We start from the raw sequence: 18141 nt of genomic DNA on the forward strand, positions 1-18141 counted from the left end.
CTTTTTTTTTTTTTTTTTGAGGATTTTTAGAAAGGGGGGAATAGTTGCTTCAATTCAACCATGATTTTTGTTATAGAAACCAATTTAATCAATTTCTCAGTTGTTGTTTCTCTTGTTTGAAACTGTTTTTAAAAGTTCTTTTTGGGTGAAATATATATTTGTGGGGCAAGTTGGAGATTGAAAAGATGAACCAAACCAATTGAACTGAGTCGACTTAGTTGTTTTGATAATTAATCGTTTTGTTAAGTTTGATTTCTTCTACTCTTGAACTTGAACAATATTTTTGTTCGTTTAGTTTGGGTTAAATGTTAAATCGATTGGGTTGGTTGATGGATCTAAGACGATTTTTAGAATGGTAAAAACTATTTTTAGCGAATTAGAAACACTTCTTAAAATTCTCATAATATTTACTTAGATAATTGAAATAATTTTAAATATTTTAAAACCACTTAAAAGTTCTTTTAAGAAAAATACTTAATTGGTGTTTCATTTAAAAGCTATTCTAATAAGTTAGTGTCTTATTATATAAATATATATACATATAAACTTACTATTAGTTAATTTTGATTCACTGGTTTATTCGACTTTTAACAAATTAGTCTCAAATTCAATGGTTGGTCTAGAAATTTTTGTTCATCAGACTTTTTTTTTTCTTATCATATGATGAAATTAAAGAAAAAATGTATTTTAGACACATTGTCGACTTTCTTAAGACTCAAGAAAATTTAAAAACAAATGAATCTAAAAAACTTATTTCATATAAGTAAACTTAATATAAAATTTTGGTTAAAAAAGTCATATTATTTACTATATAATATAAATATTTCTAAGGTGAAGGTTTGACTCACAAACAAAAACACTCAAACTCAAATTCCGACCAAAATCAAAGTCAACTTTCAAAATCAAGAATTTGGATTAAAGAAAAATTCAAACTTATAAAATCAAGAATTTATCATATTTTGTCCCCATTTTGTACGTGTGTGGGTGCAGACAAAGCAAAATTTCAACAAACAAAACAATTATTGAATTTGAAACACTCAATCATTATTCAATTACCACAATTCACCCACAATCTCTAAATTAATTTTTCTTTAATATGATCTTTTGACTTTGAAAGTTAAAGATACTCAAATTTCCAATAACAAAAATATATAAAAAATAAATAATAATAAAAAATTTTCTATGGATGTTTGACTCTGGGTATTTATAAGGCTAAGTTTGTATAATTTGGGTTAAAAACACTTGTGCAACTTGTGTTTAAATTATTCAAATATTATATATATATATATATATATATATATATATTTTAACCTAAAAGTCAACTTTATATTAGATTATATGAGTTTGTTTATTTCTGTCATCTAGGATATAAGATTGTTAATTTCAGGGTGTTTTTTTTATTAATAATGTTAATAATAAAAGTTATTTTAAAAATATTGTATTTCAATTAAAAATATTTAAAATATGGTATGTTTTGAAACTTTTTTTTAAAATATAGTAGTTTTAAAAAAGTGGAGGGTGGTCTCTAGACGACCATCCAACATGGTCGTCCATGCAACGTGGCACCACGCTGGACGCCACGTAAATTTGTTTTAAATTTAGGAGGTGGTCGTCTCTTCAAGGGACGACCATGAAGAGACGACCATCCGGTCGGTTCATTTTTTGAAAAAAAAAATAAAATTGATTATATTATATATTATTTAGTAGTTTAAATGTAAAAAACTGCTTAGTGGTGCAGGTGTACGGTTATCCTAATAACACTTCCATCCTAAGTTCAAATTCTGTGTAACCTAAGATTCGAAGTCGGGATGGAAGAAATATTAGGGTAGTAGTACATCCACTACAAGCTGTTTTTTAAAAATACAATATTTTTAAAATAAGTTTCAAAACCTACAATATTTTTAATTAAACAACAATATTTTTAGAATAAGTTTCATTTGGAACAATATTGTCGCAACGTCATCGCGACGCGGAGCGGCCGACGTCATCCCCTGAAGGGTCTCTTTCGAGATAAGGGTTTGGAGTCGCCACCAATCATATACGAGGTGTGATTGGTCACCTATTTTAAAAACTTAGTCTACGAAAAACAGATTTTGGTTCGGGAGTCGACTGAGCGTAGGGAAGATGTTAGCACCCTACGACACCCGTTCGAAAACGGTACCACATTTTATCATAAATTATCCTATTATTTTATTTGGTCCAAGAAAAAAAATATTTTTGTTTTGATCGAAATGTCCCATGTTATATTAATTCACACTTTGTTATAAGATATGAATTAATATGTATGAGTGACACGAAGGCCACTAGAAAAATTAAGCACCTCGAGTAAATTGGAGGGTTCCAATTCCCGTCATCGAAGTTTTTGAAATAATTATTTAGCAAAAAAAAAATTTTAATTTTAAGGAACGTCAAAACTTGAACTTACGACATGAGTGTTGACATTAAAACATCACACCAATGTGCCACCACTTTGAGATATAAGTTATTTTCCTTTTCAAAATACATATTTTGTATTTTTGAATTTTTTTAAAAAAAAAAAAGAAAGAAAAACTCTAAATGAAATATTTTATTTAAAATAATTATTTAGTAAAAATGAGGCATGCAAAGATTCGAACTTGGATCATGTACATTAAAAAACGAACATCTTACCACTGTGCCAACATCTTAAGATGTAAACATCATATTCTTTTACACAAACAAAAGTTTTATTTATTTTTTTAAACTAAAAAAAACTACGAATTTTGTTAAATTAAAACAAAAAAATATATATTTTTTTATTTATTTCGAAATTAACAAAATTATTTAAAAGAAAAAAAAATTTATTTAAAAACAAAGTCAAATTTACTTTAACAAAACTTATTTGCTAGAAAACTGATTTTTTGTTAAGATTTTTTCAAAACCATAACCACCAAACCATTAAAAGAATTTTAAATGAGATTTTAATCTAAAATACTCTGTTTTTATCTCCTCCTTTAAAATCCTGCAGCAGAAGATTCTTTTTTAATTAAAAAATAAAACAAAGGTAACACAAAAATTATAAACCTTGCAAAAAAAAAAATCATTTTAAATAAAAAGAATCCCAAATTTAAAAGAATCCAAATTTTTTTACAAGATTTATTTTATAAAACACCGTTATTGGTCCGGCTAATTTTTTTATTTATTATTTTATTTTTAAATATCTTCATTAAAAAAGATTACTTTATTATTTTTTATAAGCTAAAGTTTTAATTTAATTTTTTTTAAAAAAAGTTTTCTTTTAAAAATTTTGATTTTATTAATAAAATTACAAATTAAAAAATAAAGATTTTATTTTTGTTATTAACAGTTTTTTTTCCCTCCCTTTGATTTTTTCTTGGTCAAGTTTCTACAGGTGTCATTCCTTCCTTTTTTTTTCTCTCTGGTTTTACTTAACTCACGCATGTTACTGTTATTTTATTTATGTATTTAAGGGACACATAGAGACACACAGAAAGACAGTGCAGATAGTTAGAAACCCATCACCATATCTTCTTCTCTCCATCTCTCTTATCCCACCATCACCACTTTTCTCTTGCATACCCACGACCTCCGACGACGCAAGGAAACGACGCGAACGACAGCAGCAACAACCTTCTTCTTCACAGTTTCTTCCAAGCCCGCTGGCACTCCGACTATCTCCGTGCATTTTAAGTAAGTATCAAATACGTTGGAAAGAGAAAAGCTTTGGAAATCATGTTTTTTTTTTTACTTTTTTTAAAAAGAAAATGTTTTTAGTAAGGAAAAAATCTTCTAAATTAATTTTAAATTAGTTTTTGAAAATAAAATAAGGATTTTGATATTTTAAAATTTGTTTTAAAATAAAAGGTTTTCTTTTTCTAATATGTATTTTGAAAAGGAAAATAACTTATATCTCAAAGTGGTGGCACATTGGTGTGATGTTTTAATGTCAACACTCATGTCGTAAGTTCAAGTTTTGACGTTCCTTAAAATTAAAATTATTTTTTTTTGCTAAATAATTATTTCAAAAACTTCGATGACGGGAATTGGAACCCTCCAATTTACTCGAGGTGCTTAATTTTTCTAGTGGCCTTCGTGTCACTCATACATATTAATTTATATCTTATAACAAAGTGTGAATTAATATAACATGGGACATTTCGATCAAAACAAAAATATTTTTTTTCTTGGACCAAATAAAATAATAGGATAATTTATGATAAAATGTGGTACCGTTTTCGAACGGGTGTCGTAGGGTGCTAACACCTTCCCTACGCTCAGTCGACTCCCGAACCAAAATCTGTTTTTCGTAGACCAAGTTTTTAAAATAGGTGACCAATCACACCTCGTATATGATTGGTGGCGACTTCAAACCCTTATCTCGAAAGAGACCCTTCAGGGGATGACGTCGGCCGCTCCGCGTCGCGATGACGTTGCGACAGCTTGGCGACTCCACTGGGGACATTTGAGAGTCAAGCCATTTATTTTGTCATTTATTATCCTATTGTAATATGTTTTTGGGTCCATTTTTTTGTTTGTTTTTTTTTTTCTTCATTTAATTGTATTATTATTTTATTTTGTATCATCATGCATCTCACACACATTCACAAGCCTCCTACCCGGGCTTTACCTTTTAGGATTAGATCGGAGGCTGAGTAGTGTGACCTTCGTGGAATTGCGGTTTCCGTGCAGGCGCATGAAATTCTCCACTCAAGTCGACCATACTGCCAAAGCATATGGAAAATTTGGGGGCCATTATCCTTTAGGATGCATTAGTACATAACTTCACGCCATATTCATATTACATTTATGTCGGTTGTTATGTTATTCATAGAATTTTGTTTGTTTTAATAAAAAATTTAGGGTTGATTTTAAGTTTTAACCATAAGGCTTTAAATGAACCACTTTTTTAAAAAAAATAAAGGAAAAGAATAAAAAATAATTTACCTTACTTCTTCCTAACTATTTGTTTAAGTTTTGGTTAGAAGTGTTGCCTTTCAAAGGGATTTTAAATGTCCCTATGTAGGCCCACAAAAAAAACTTTTAAATTTATTCGCTTCTATCCAAAACTTAGGAGTTTGGTTTTTTAACCCTAGACTTTAATTTTATGTACATATTTATGTCTCTCTTTCTTAGGGTGAGTTAGAGTCTACCATTACATTTGCATGCATTTATAATGTATTAATGATTGCATTAAGCATTTATCATATTCTTGGAGCAATTTGTAGCACATTTAAATAAATTTTTTTCCCCGTAAGGAAAATTAAACAAAAAAAAAAAACTATGTCTTTCGCATGCATCATGTCTCATAGGTCAAAAAATTAAAAGAATATATCTCGCATTTATCATTTTACATGTCCATCGTTCTCACGCATCACTAAAAAACCTCTATATCATCTTATGCATGCATCATTTCACATGTTCATAATCATTTCAAAATTTTCCCCTAATTTATATCCAACATTTGCATAAAATCGTCACATGCATATCAATTTCTATCTTAAAAAATCAAAATCTGTGCATTCTCCATTACATCATAATTAACACGAACTCTTAGAAAAATAGCTCAAGAACCACATATTTACTATTCTTTATATACAAGGTACATAAAGCAGCATAACATGGAAGAATTTAATGCTGAGCTAAAGAAAATTAGAGACGAAATCCACGACCGAGTCATGGAAGAATTGAATATTGAGCTAAAGAAAATAAGAGACGAGATTCAAGAACAAGTCATGGAGGTGCAGAATGTAGAGCTAAAGAAGATGAGACAAGACATCGATAATATTCAAGAGCAAGTCATGGAAATTTTAAATGTCTTAAAGAATATTGTTACAGTTGGGGATACTTCTCAACCTAACAATTTAGTCGAACCTCGTAATAATTCATCACCTAGGGTCGACCCACCTCTTTGTCAATCAACAGATGGATTCCCCCAACACAGTTCGTCACATGACGCTCAGCTTTCCAAGAAAGGCCAACAAGCTCCTACAATCTGTCAGGTTGAGTTTGCATTCCAAGATGGTCAAACATCAAAGGCTAATTTAAAAGGTAAAGAAAAAGAAAATGCTACCAATAGAAATGCTGAAGAAACTACAAGGAAAGAATATGTTCGATGGGGAAAAACAACAGAACAACCGCCAGTGCCTTTAATTAATAAAGAGCCACACCTTGAAACGAATAGAAGCTCTTTTAAAAGGAAAAATAAAGTTCAGACAGTAGTTTCGAAGCGCAAGGGGAAGTACCAACAAGGATTCGTGGCATACAGTCCTTCTACGGTACCCATAAACTCATTGACTCTGCAAGATGATCCACGAACATTACCTGACAATCATAGTAGTCGGAGACAACTAAAGCGAGAGAGCTTTCATTCGATCCCAATATTCTATACCGAGTTGTTATCCCAATTATTTCAAGGTAATCTATTAGCTCCCGTACCCGTAGAGCCATTACGACCACCTTATCCAAAGTGGTACGACCTGCAAGTCCGCTGTGATTACCATGCAGGAGCTGTAGGTCATTCAACTGAAAACTGTACTTCACTAAAGCATAAAGTGCAGGTTCTAATGAAGGCGGGATGGCTAAAGTTTTCAAAGGAAGATGGTTCACACATGAAGCATTAGAATCATGAGTTCACGAGACTATCAATGTGGATTTAATATTTTCCCACTATCAATAAAGTCTATTTCTTATTTGAAGTCATCTTTGAGATTGCTTGCTAGTGTTAAAACAACAATGAAGCTTTAGTCACCCATGATTTAGCTAAGTACTTGTAAAAAAGAATGTGAGTATGTGGAAATTGAGCTATTTTTCTTTTAAAAAAAAAATCAAAGTCATACATTCACTCATGCATCACTCATATCATATCATTGGTGGAAAAAAATAGTTTTCTTTGAAAATGCTCTCAATAAAAACTACATGATTTGAGATTTTCAATGATATTTTTTTATATGGTCTACTCTTATAATTCTTGTTAGTGGAGACCTTAGCAAGAATCATAAACCAACCATAGTAAGTCACTTGGAGGAAACAAAACAAAAAAAAATAAAGGTGAAAAACGGAAATAAAAAATAAAAAAATGAAAAATCAAAGTTTTCAACGAGATATAATTTTTTTCAAAACTCAAGCTTTGTTCTCGGGCTAAATCTTAACCCAAAGCAGCTTTATGTTAGCCTCCGTATTTCTTCTCATGTGCAAACCAGTAAACCATCATACTGGGGCAATGATGCCTTTTTCAGGTGAGAATCCAAAATTACTCACCCCCTATAAAACCTTGAGTTTAGTCTGTTTTAAGCCTAATCTACCTTGAGCCTAATCTACCTTGAGCCTAGCCTACCGATATATGATAAATAAGATCAACATTGAGACTTGACCATTTACTACAAAAGATCCTTTGCTCAGTTCGTCACATACAATTTTATCAAATTCACCATAAAAGCTTTTTACTAAGCCTGCCACATCTAATTGCGTGGCAAATGTAAAAATTATTCTCCTATTGTTGCCCTGAGAACTTTGAAAGTAATAAAATAACATTGGGCTCTTATGATTGACCGCTTCATGAATTTGTACTAGAAGTTGCTCAAAATTTCCCTACTCTGACTTCCTTCTTTCCCTTTCTATTGTTCTCCTATCTTAATTCTTCGTCTACTTTCTTCTTTTGAGTAAAAAGTGATTCCAAGACCGAGGATAGTGATTTTGAGAATTGGAAAGTTAGCGACCTGACAAATAGTCTCAAGATCTCAGTCTCCTTTGATGAGTCTTGTCTGAGAGCAATTTTTACTGGAGCAGCAGCAAAGACATAATTTGGAATAGCAGTAGAGGCGACTACGCATTTTTATACATGATTGCACCCTATTTTAGTTCAATGACTGGGGTGATCAACCGACCTACAACAACAATTTCAAAGGCTTCAAGGTCTTCTTTGCAAATCTCCACACTAGGGCAAATTTGATCATTACTATATTGAGGCAAAAGCCGTCATCTGCTAAAATATTGGGGCAAAACTATTATTTGCAAGCTGGGGCAGGGTCATGAGACAAAGGCCATCTTCAGACTGAGGAGATCTCATTTCTCTCGCATGAAATCTTTCAATTTTGAAGGTCCTTCACTGAACAAAGTGGGTTGTTATACAACATTCCATAAAGAACTTCATTTTGAAATTGAAGGCTAAAAGGAGCAGTCATTTACATTCAATAAGTAGACTGCAACAATATTACCGTAAAGAACGACACTTCAGAGCTAAGGCTAAAAAGATCTTTACCTTCAAAGTAGACCACAAAAACATTTCTGTGAAGAATAACATGTGGTTAGAAAGATGATTTCATCAAATTTCTCCAGCTAAGCTCAAAGAAGGAGTGAGGTACATTAGATAAATTCTTTGGGAGTTACGCAACCAATTCTCAAAGTTATTTGTCCAAAGAAATTGAGTCATTTCTACTCTTCTATTCATTTGATCCTACTCTAATCTCTCACCAAAGCTCTTAAAAATATATTTCATTCTCTTATTGTTCTAGAGATTTGACAAAATATCCATGAATTCTTGGTTTCCTTTTCTTTAAAAAGGAAGCCTGCTAACTTTTATTCATTGTCAAGCTTTGTTGCAAAATCATGATTTCTATCCTCCATTACTCCTAATGTTAAATTCATTTTTTTTTGTAACCGATCTTTTTCTTGTCAATTATAAGGTTGAGTTTATGAAGCAGTTTAATCAAACAAGATGTACAATGCTATGAGTTACCTTTGATTGTTCTCTAAATTGGCACATGAGATACATATACAAAATCATCCCCGCCAAACCTGATATGGTTGAGAAATTACCCTTATGTGTATATCTTTTATCAGGTTAAGGCATTCATAAAAAAAAGGAACAAAAGAAAAAGAAAAATGAAAAATGAAAAAGAGTTGGCTGGTTTCCTCCATGTTGACATTACCTTTTCTCATTTGATTCTTTGCTAAATCATTGCTAATAAGAAGAATGAGAGTATACAAAAAAGTAATATCTTTGCAAAATATGGAAAAACTTCTTGTTCTCTCAACCATATTTTCACAAATCATGCATTCACATCACTTGCATACATATTCTTCAAAAAAAAAAAAAATCATATCATGGTTAGATTATGAAATTTTAAGTATCATGCATTGTGCATTCATAATCATATTTCATTCTCAAAACAAAAATTAGTATCATGCATACATGTTGCATTCTAGCTTTCAATAAGCATATACATGATGGTATCATGCATTGAAGATCAAATTCATTGGTTAAGCTAAATAAAAAACAGATCATATGCTGTTACACATTTTCAAGTGATAAAAATAAATGCAAAATAAAATGGAGCATTATTCACGACATTGGGGCAATACACAGTTGTAGATGCACCCATCTATCATAAGATAGTCGCATTAGAGGTCGCGCAACAGCTTCCCAAGGAGAGTTAGAGCTAGTTGATCAATTGTCAGCGACAGGGTACCCAATCTTCATTAGCTACTTCTGGCAGGAGCTCTTTATACAAGGGGATGCAATTTAATATAAGTACAGTTTTCCACCACATCCATTCCTATCTCATACTTTATGATCTTTAGGCATTCTAGTCGTTGACTCCTCACATCGCTACGGGCGTTTCTAGGACCGACCAGCGCCTCACCTACACAGGTACCTACGTAGTGTAGTATTGGTTTGTTAGAATGAATTGGATTGTCTAACCTCTCGCTCGGATGTCAAACTCCCACTACGATGCCATTGGAAGTTCCCATTAGCATTAACACGTGGTTTTTGTTAGTCTTATTGTCATGTGTCAAAGTGCATATCTCATGCACTTAGCTTTTAGGAGGATATTCCAAGTCCTAGTAAATCAAATAACTGCAATTTTTTTTGAGAAATTGCATTTTAATCTGTTGGAGCTAGTTTTCTAGCTCACACGTGTCATTAAGTTTGTGAAGTCAAGTTTTATCACCTAGGTATTTCGACTGTCTTTCGAGCCGGTGCCATTATGACCGATTCGACCAAGATTTCCTTTGGTCCCCTTCCCATTCTTTGTTTGAACTGACCTAGATGTGTCTCGCTTAGCCTCATATTCCGACAAACTCCACGATAGCATGTCGTGATTCAAGCTTACCTTAAATGGCCGTTGAGGCCTTATCAGGAATCCTGTCAGAGACCCTGCCTATATATAGAAACCATTTGCCTCTATCAAAGGTACGCAAACACTGTATTTTCTCTCTAATACAACTCGGATTCTTCCTGACTTGGCGTCGGAGTGTTTTCTCTTACCGGTATCCTGCTCAGAAAAATTCAGCTCATCCTCAAGGTCATAATTTCGCCCAAGCCGAGCTTGTAAGCTTGGTAATTTTTTATGATCAAATATTTATCTTCGGTTAGATCGAACCCGATCCAAGTCGAGGTCGAAGCCTGTTGTTAAAGCCAGGTCCGTCGCATTTTATCATTCGGTTAAATCGAACCCGATCCAAGTCGAGGTCGAAACCTGTTGTTAAAGCCAGGTCCATTGCATTATCATTTGGTTAAATTGAACCCGATTCAAGTCGAGGTCGAAACCTGTTGTTAAAGCCAGGTCCGTTACATTTTATCATTCGGTTAAATCGAACCCGATCCAAGTCGAGGTCGAAGCCTGTTGTTAAAGCCAGGTCCGTTGCATTTTATCATTCGGTTAAATCGAACCCGATCCAAGTCGAGATCGAAGCATGTTGTTAAAGCCAAGTCCGTTACATTATATCTTTCGGTTAAATCGAACTCGATCCAAGTCGAAGTCGAAGCCTGTTGTTAAAGCCAGGTCTATTGCATTATCATCCGGTTAAATCGAACCCGATCCAAGTCGAGGTCGAAGCCTGTTGTTAAAGCCAGGTCCGTTGCATTTTATTTTTCGGTTAAATCGAACCCGATCCAAGTCGAGGTCGAAGCCTCTTGTTAAAGCCAGGTCCGTCGCATTTTATAATTTGGTTAAATCGAACCCGATCCAAGTCGAGGTCGAAGCCTGTTGTTAAAGCCAGGTCCGTTACATTTTATCATTTGGTTAAATCGAACCTGATCCAAGTCGAGGTCGAAGCCTGTTGTTAAAGTCAGGTCCATTGCATTTTATCATTCGGTTAAATCGAACCCGATCCAAGTTAAGGTCGAAGCCTGTGTTATAGCCAGGTCCATTGCATTATCATCCGGTTAAATCGAACCCGATCCAAGTCGAGATCGAAGCCTGTTGTTAAAGCCAGGTCTGTTGCATTTTATCTTTTGGTTAAATCGAACCCGATCCAAGTCGAGGTCGAAGCCTGTTGTTAAAGTCAGGTCCATTGCATTTCATCATTTGGTTAAATCGAACCCGATCCAAGTCGAGGTCGAAGCCTGTGTCAAGCCAGGTCCATCGCACTTATCATGTCAATTAAATCAAAACTCGATCCAAGATCGAGGTTAAGTCTTGTATCAATTACGAGGTTCTTTGCATGTCGGGATCCCGCCTAGTGTCCAGCTGCGTCCATCTCTATCTTGTCTTGGCTGAATAAAATTTTCGCCTTCCCAAATACTTTGTCTTTTGCCTTTGTCTACTCTTTTAGTTCTGCAAGGATACACAAAGGGGGGCAAGCTGTAGACACCGTATTTGGTCCGGCTTCATTTTAGTTTTATTTTTAATTATTTAATTTTTATTTTATTAAATACTATAGGTTAACTTTATTATTAATTTTAAGATAAAGTTTAAATTACCTTAAATTAAATTTGTTTAAAGATTTCGATTTTATAAATAAGAAATTAATAATTGATTTTGTTTAGATTTGTTTAAATAAAATTTGATTTTATTAAAAGATTTTATTTTTTTAAATAAAAAAAAATCCTTTTTTTCCTAGTCAAAACCACCCACCACGTAGCTTCCTTTCCCTGATTTTCTCTTTATCTTCTTTAAACTTTCCATATTACCGTTAAATTTTGGGTATTTAAGAGGAGCAGAGAGCATGCATCAGGAGAACTGACACACAAAGAACACAACTTGAGAACAGGGGCAACACAAATCTCATAGAAATTCGTTTTATTCAAATTTCCTTGCGCATAACACAACTTCGAGAATTTGCCTGGGCGTCAAATCTAACTTTACTTCACTCTCATGGTGGAAATCTCCTCAAATTCCAATTCATACATGTGGATGATAAATAGGGGATGGGGAAAGCATGAAATAGTGGGACGAATTATTGAGTTTTCACCCCGTTTAACAGAGAAATAGAGATTCTCCGTGATGGTCTAATGACAGTCTCAGTTCACGTCCTCTCTGTCTCTTTCCATTTCGTCTTGCATTGCCTTCTTTTTTATTTTTATTATTATTATTAATTATTTTTTTTATTATTATTTTTTAAATTGGTTTCTCCCTCTATTTTTGAATAAAAGAAAATTAATTTTTTTTAAATAAATTTTGTTTTAAAGTTAATAAATCTAAAATCATAGGTATGTAAAGTTTGTTTTTGGAAGATTTGTTATTTAAGATTTGAAAATTCTGAATAAGATATCCTAAATAAGTTTGTTTAAATCAGATTATTTATTTTTATTATTATTTTTTTTTTGTATAAAACGGTTTCATACGAATTTTAAAATCCAATACAAAATAAATAGTTTTTTTTTATTTAAATTTTCGTTTATAGTTTTTTTTATTTAAATTTTCGTTTATAGTTTTTTTTCTTTTTTTTAAATAAAATTAAAAAATACAAAGGTTTGTATTTTAAAAAGAGTATAATGTGTATCCTAAGGCAATGTCACATTGGCAATGCACTAGGGTATTGATATACATGACACAAGTTTGAGTCTCTAAATGCTTCATTTTATCGTTGTTTTTACTAAATAATTATTTTAAATAAAAGATTTCATTTAGAGTTTTTTTTTATTTTTTTTATTTTTTAAACAAAATTCAAAAATACAAAAGATGTATTTTGAAAAGGAACATAACTTATATCCCAAGGTGGTGGCTTGTTGGTGAGGCGTTGGAGTGTCATCAACCTTGTTGCAAGTTTAAGTCTTAGTATTTGCTAAAATTAAAATTATTTTTTATTTATTATTATTTTTTAAATAATTATTTCAAAAACTCCAATGACGGGAATTAGAACTTCCAATATTCTCGAGGTGTCAAAATTTTTCTAATGGCTTTCGTGCCACTCATACCCTGAAGGGTTTCTTACGAGATAAGGGTTTGGAGTCGCCAGATTATATACGAGGTGTGATTGGTCACCTATTTTAAAAACTTGGTCTACGAAAAACAGATTCTGGTTCGAGAGTCGACTGAGCGTAGGGAAGGTGTTAGCACCCTACGACACCCGTTCGAAAATGGTACCACATTTTATCATAAATTATCCTATTATTTTATTTGGTCCAAGAAAAAACTATTTTTGTTTTGATCGAAATGTCCCATGTTATATTAATTCACACTTTGTTATAAGATATGAATTAATATGTATGAGTGACACGAAGGCCACTAGAAAAATTAAGCACCTCGAGTAAATTGGAGGGTTCCAATTCCTGTCATCGAAGTTTTTGAAATAATTATTTAGCAAAAAAAAAATAATTTTAATTTTAAGGAACGTCCAAACTTGAACTTACGACATGAGTGTTGACATTAAAACATCACACCAATGTGCCACCACTTTGAGATATAAGTTATTTTCCTTTTCAAAATACATATTTTGTATTTTTGAATTTTTTTTTAAAAAAAAAAGAAAGAAAAACTCTAAATGAAATCTTTTATTTAAAATAATTATTTAGTAAAAATGAGGCATGCAAAGACTCGAACTTGGGTCATGTACATTAAAAAATGAACATCTTACCACTGTGCCAACATGTTAAGATGTAAACATCATATTCTTTTACACAAACAAAAGTTTTAATTTAATTTTTTAAACTAAAAAAAACTACGAATTTTGTTAAATTAAAACAAAAAAATATATATCTTTTTTTATTTATTTCGAAATTAACAAAATTATTTAAAAGAAAAAAAAATTTATTTAAAAACAAAGTCAAATTTACTTTAACAAAACTTATTTGCTAAAAAACTGATTTTTTGTTAATATTTTTTCAAAACCATAACCACCAAACCATTAAAAGAATTTTAAATGAGATTTTATTCTAAAATACTCTGTTTTTATCTCCTCCTTTAAAATCCTGCAGCAGAAGATTCTTTTTTAATTAAAAAATAAAACAAAGGTAACACAAAAATTATAAACCTTGTAAAAAAAATCATTTTAAATAAAAACTACATTTTAAATAAAAAGAATCCCAAATTTAAAAGAATCCAAATTTTTTTACAAGATTTATTTTATAAAACTCCTATTTTTTTCAACGTATTTTAACCAAAATTTTAAAGTAAAATATTTTATTAAAATAAAATTAAGTTTATATTTATTTCATTTAAAAAACTCTTCTTTATTAGAAAAATAAAACCTTTTATTTTAAAACAAATTTTAAAATATCAAAATCCTTATTTTATTTTCAAAAACTTATTTAAAATTAATTTAGAAGATTTTTTCCTTACTAAAAACATTTTCTTTTTAAAAAAAGTAAAAAAAAAAACATGATTTCCAAAGCCTCTCTTTCCAACGTATTTGATACTTACTTAAAATGCACGGAGATAGTCGGAGTGCCAGCGGGCTTGGAAGAAACTGTGAAGAAGAAGGTTGTTGCTGCTGTCGTTCGCGTCGTTCCCTTGCGTCGTCGGAGGTCGTGGGTATGCAAGAGAAAAGTGGTGATGGTGGGATAAGAGAGATGGAGAGAAGAAGATATGGTGATGAGTTTCTAACTCTCTGCACTGTCTTTCTGTGTGTCTCTATGTGTCCCTTAAATACACGTGTCTCTATGTGTCCCTTAAATACACAAATAAAATAACAGTAACATGCGTGAGTTAAGTAAAACCAGAGAGAAAAAAAAGAAGGGAAAACGTAAAGCATGACACCTGTAGAAACTTGACCAAGAAAAAATCAAAGGGAGGGAAAAAAAACTGTTAATAACAAAAATAAAATCTTTATTTTTTAATTTGTAATTTTATTAATAAAATCAAAATTTTTAAAAGAAAACTTTTTTTAAAAAAAAATTTAAATTAAAACTTTAGCTTATAAAAAATAATAAAGTAATCTTTTTTAATGAAGATATTTAAAAATAATAATAATAAATAAAAAAAATTAGCCGGACCAATAACGATGTGTTAACCCGTTGAACAATATTCAAATTGACACATATTAAAATTTAAGAGCTAAATAATTACGAATTTGAAAGTATATAGATCGAATAGTTACCGACTAAAATTTATGGACTAAGTTACTTCAGGAATAGTATAAAGATGAAAAATGTTTTTTTTTTAAGATCGTAAACTAACTTTTACGAATCTTAAACAAACTAGATAGAGATTACACAAATCAAACGTCCTCTAATATATTATGATCTATACTTTCGAACCGTATAAATCTAACGCATGAACCGAACACCTGACCCGTCGATCTTTCCCAAAGGAAAGAGTGTGGAAAATTGGGAACATGAGAAAGTTTCAACCTTTTTTGTTTGGTGAGAAGCTTTAAGGGATATGGAATATTTGACTCCTCATGAGTTCACACGCACAATTCTTAGACATTTTAAAATTCAGACTAACAATTTTCTTTCAATGGATAAGCTTTTGTGTTCTAATGCTTTTTTATTATTATTTAAATATTTACATAATTGTCGTTTTTTAGAATTTCTTAGATGACTTTTGTTTATGATTATAATGTTTGAAATAATTCGTTTACAAGTCAATAATATGCGACCTCTAAACATGTTATTAACAATTTTGGGAATTTTTTTTGTAAAAAAAATGGAAAAATATTTTGGTTTTTTATGTTCCATTTTGAAAAAAATATAAATGACTAATGACTTTTAATTTATTTTCATTTTTTAAGGATGTTTTTGAAATGTTGGCTTATAATAAAATTGAAAATATTACTGTCAAATTAAAAAAAAAATTCAAAATCTCAAAATATAGAAAGTAAAATTATCAAGATAATCTATTCATTTTCAAATTTAGTGGGAAAACACTCCTCAAGAAATGGGTATATTTAATTATTTACCCACAAAACGCCCAAATTTAATTAAAGAAAATCGAATAAACAAATAATAATAATAACAAGAAGCTCAAAACTAAGAAGTTAAATTTGAATGTCTAAAAAAATGTGAAACACATTCAACTTTAAATAATGTCAAACCTAACCATATAAACTAACCCCAACCAAATTAATATCTTTTTTTATTTAAAAAAATATTAATGTAAACAATAAATCTCATCTAATACGATTAATCCAACCATTCACTTAAGTTCAATACGACAAAGTTAAATGGAGCTTAATTCATAGTAATTGGTCCTGTCTTTTATTTAGGACAAAATTAAAATAGGATCAAATTTAAACTAATCCAGTAAAATTGAAAAAGAATTAAATTTATTCACGTATTTTTTATCATTTAATTACTATCAGTGTTGTTTAATTAAAATAAATAAATAGATAGAGTGAACCAAATATATTTTTCTTAATATAAAAAAATATATATATATTGTTTGAAGTTTGAACGCACAACGTTTTAAAGATTCCACCGGTGCTTAACAAGGAGCGCGAACAAATTTGCCGGCTGGAATTATGGACCCCACTGCCCCTCGCCGCCAGTTCCACTACGTTTCCACGGCGAGGTCATTCTCGTCATTTTTCATTCTCCCGTCGTTTTCCCCGATACCTCTCCTGATCTCCTCTTCCCACCAAACCACCGCCCCCTTTCTTGTTCTTCCTTCGATTCAATTTCTCCCTCGAGAAATCTCTCTGCGAAAATTCCTCTACAAATCCACAATTCTTCTCACAGAGATTCTTAGTTTCGTTTCCATTGCAGCCGAAGATGGAGGAGGTGAAGCGCCGTACGGCTTCCACTTTAGTCTCCCGCCTCAGCTCCGTCTCCGAGCAAACCCGCTGCGAGTCCCTGTCGGAGCTCCGCCTCATGACCAAGAACGACGCCGATAGCCGATCGCTCATCGCCGGAGCCGGAGCGATCCCTTACTTGGCCGAGACTCTGTATTCCTCCTCCCACGCCGCCCAGGAGGACGCCGCGGCCACGCTTCTCAATCTCTCCATCTCCTCCCGTGAAGCTTTGATGTCCACGCACGGCCTCCTCGACGCGATTTCTCATGCCCTAGGGCAGCATAATTCCACTTCCTCGGCCGCCGCCGTCCAGTCCTGTGCCGCGACTCTCCATAGTCTTCTCGTTGTGGATGAGTACCGCCCGATTATAGGTGCGAAGCGTGACATAATTTATTCGCTTGTTGATATCCTCAAGTATAGGAAATCTCCTCAGAGATCGATCAAGGATGCTCTGAAAGCGCTTTTCGGGATTGCGCTGTACCAGCCGAATCGCTCCACCATGGTCGATCTCGGAGTGACTGCTCCGCTATTCTCCCTCGTCGTGGTCGGCGGCCACGCCGGGATCGTTGAGGATGCTTCCGCAGTGGTTGCGCAGTTGGCGGGATGCGAAGAGAGCGAGGCGGCATTTCGTAGGGTTTCTGGATTGGGGGTTTTGGTGGATTTGTTGGATTCTGGTACTGGATCGAGTCAGAGGACGAAGGAGAACGCGGTATCGGCGTTATTGAATCTAGCGAGGTGGGGCGGAGAGAGGGCGGCGGAGGATGTCAAGGATTTAGGATCTGGAATCTTGAGCGAGATTGCAGATGTGGCCATGAACGGCAGCGAGAAGGGGAAAAGCAAGGCGGTGGAATTGTTGAAGATGGTTGCAAGTGGCGGCATCGACGGTAATGAATTTCAAGATTTGCAGTTGGATCATTTGATAAATCAATGCTCTGCATAAGCTTTCGTTTCATCTAGGGACCTCTTTGATTGATTGATTGATTAGTCTCCAGTCTCCAGTCTCCAGTCTCCAGTTCCACCATATTTGTGCAAGATCAGGTTTATTCTTTTTCCCACGTTTGAACCAATTCTATTGTACAAATTAAAGATGCATATCCATAGGTCAGGTGATTAGGAGGAGAATATCAAAATTTTACACTTCCACTAACAAGTTTTCATGAAACTTACATTATCGTGTGGCTGATATGTGAGTTGATATTTGATGGGTGAGTGAATGTATAGACTTTGAAGCATCATTATGACTATGAGGATGCGATTCTGTACCAA

General features: G+C 32.6%; 1 protein-coding gene across 1 annotated transcript; it reads left to right on the forward strand.

Moving 5' to 3' along the window:
* The first annotated feature begins 16507 nt into the window (after positions 1-16507).
* On the forward strand, positions 16508-18141 carry LOC111004982 (ARM repeat superfamily protein). The gene has a single exon (XM_088127127.1). It carries the CDS (start codon positions 16856-16858, stop codon positions 17813-17815), a length of 960 nt encoding a protein of 319 aa, XP_087983253.1. The 5' UTR covers positions 16508-16855; the 3' UTR covers positions 17816-18141.

Source organism: Momordica charantia, assembly GCF_013281855.1.
Source record: "Momordica charantia cultivar OHB3-1 chromosome 8 unlocalized genomic scaffold, Mcharantia_2.0 BLBB01000008.1, whole genome shotgun sequence".
In the NCBI taxonomy this organism is placed as follows: domain Eukaryota; kingdom Viridiplantae; phylum Streptophyta; class Magnoliopsida; order Cucurbitales; family Cucurbitaceae; genus Momordica; species Momordica charantia.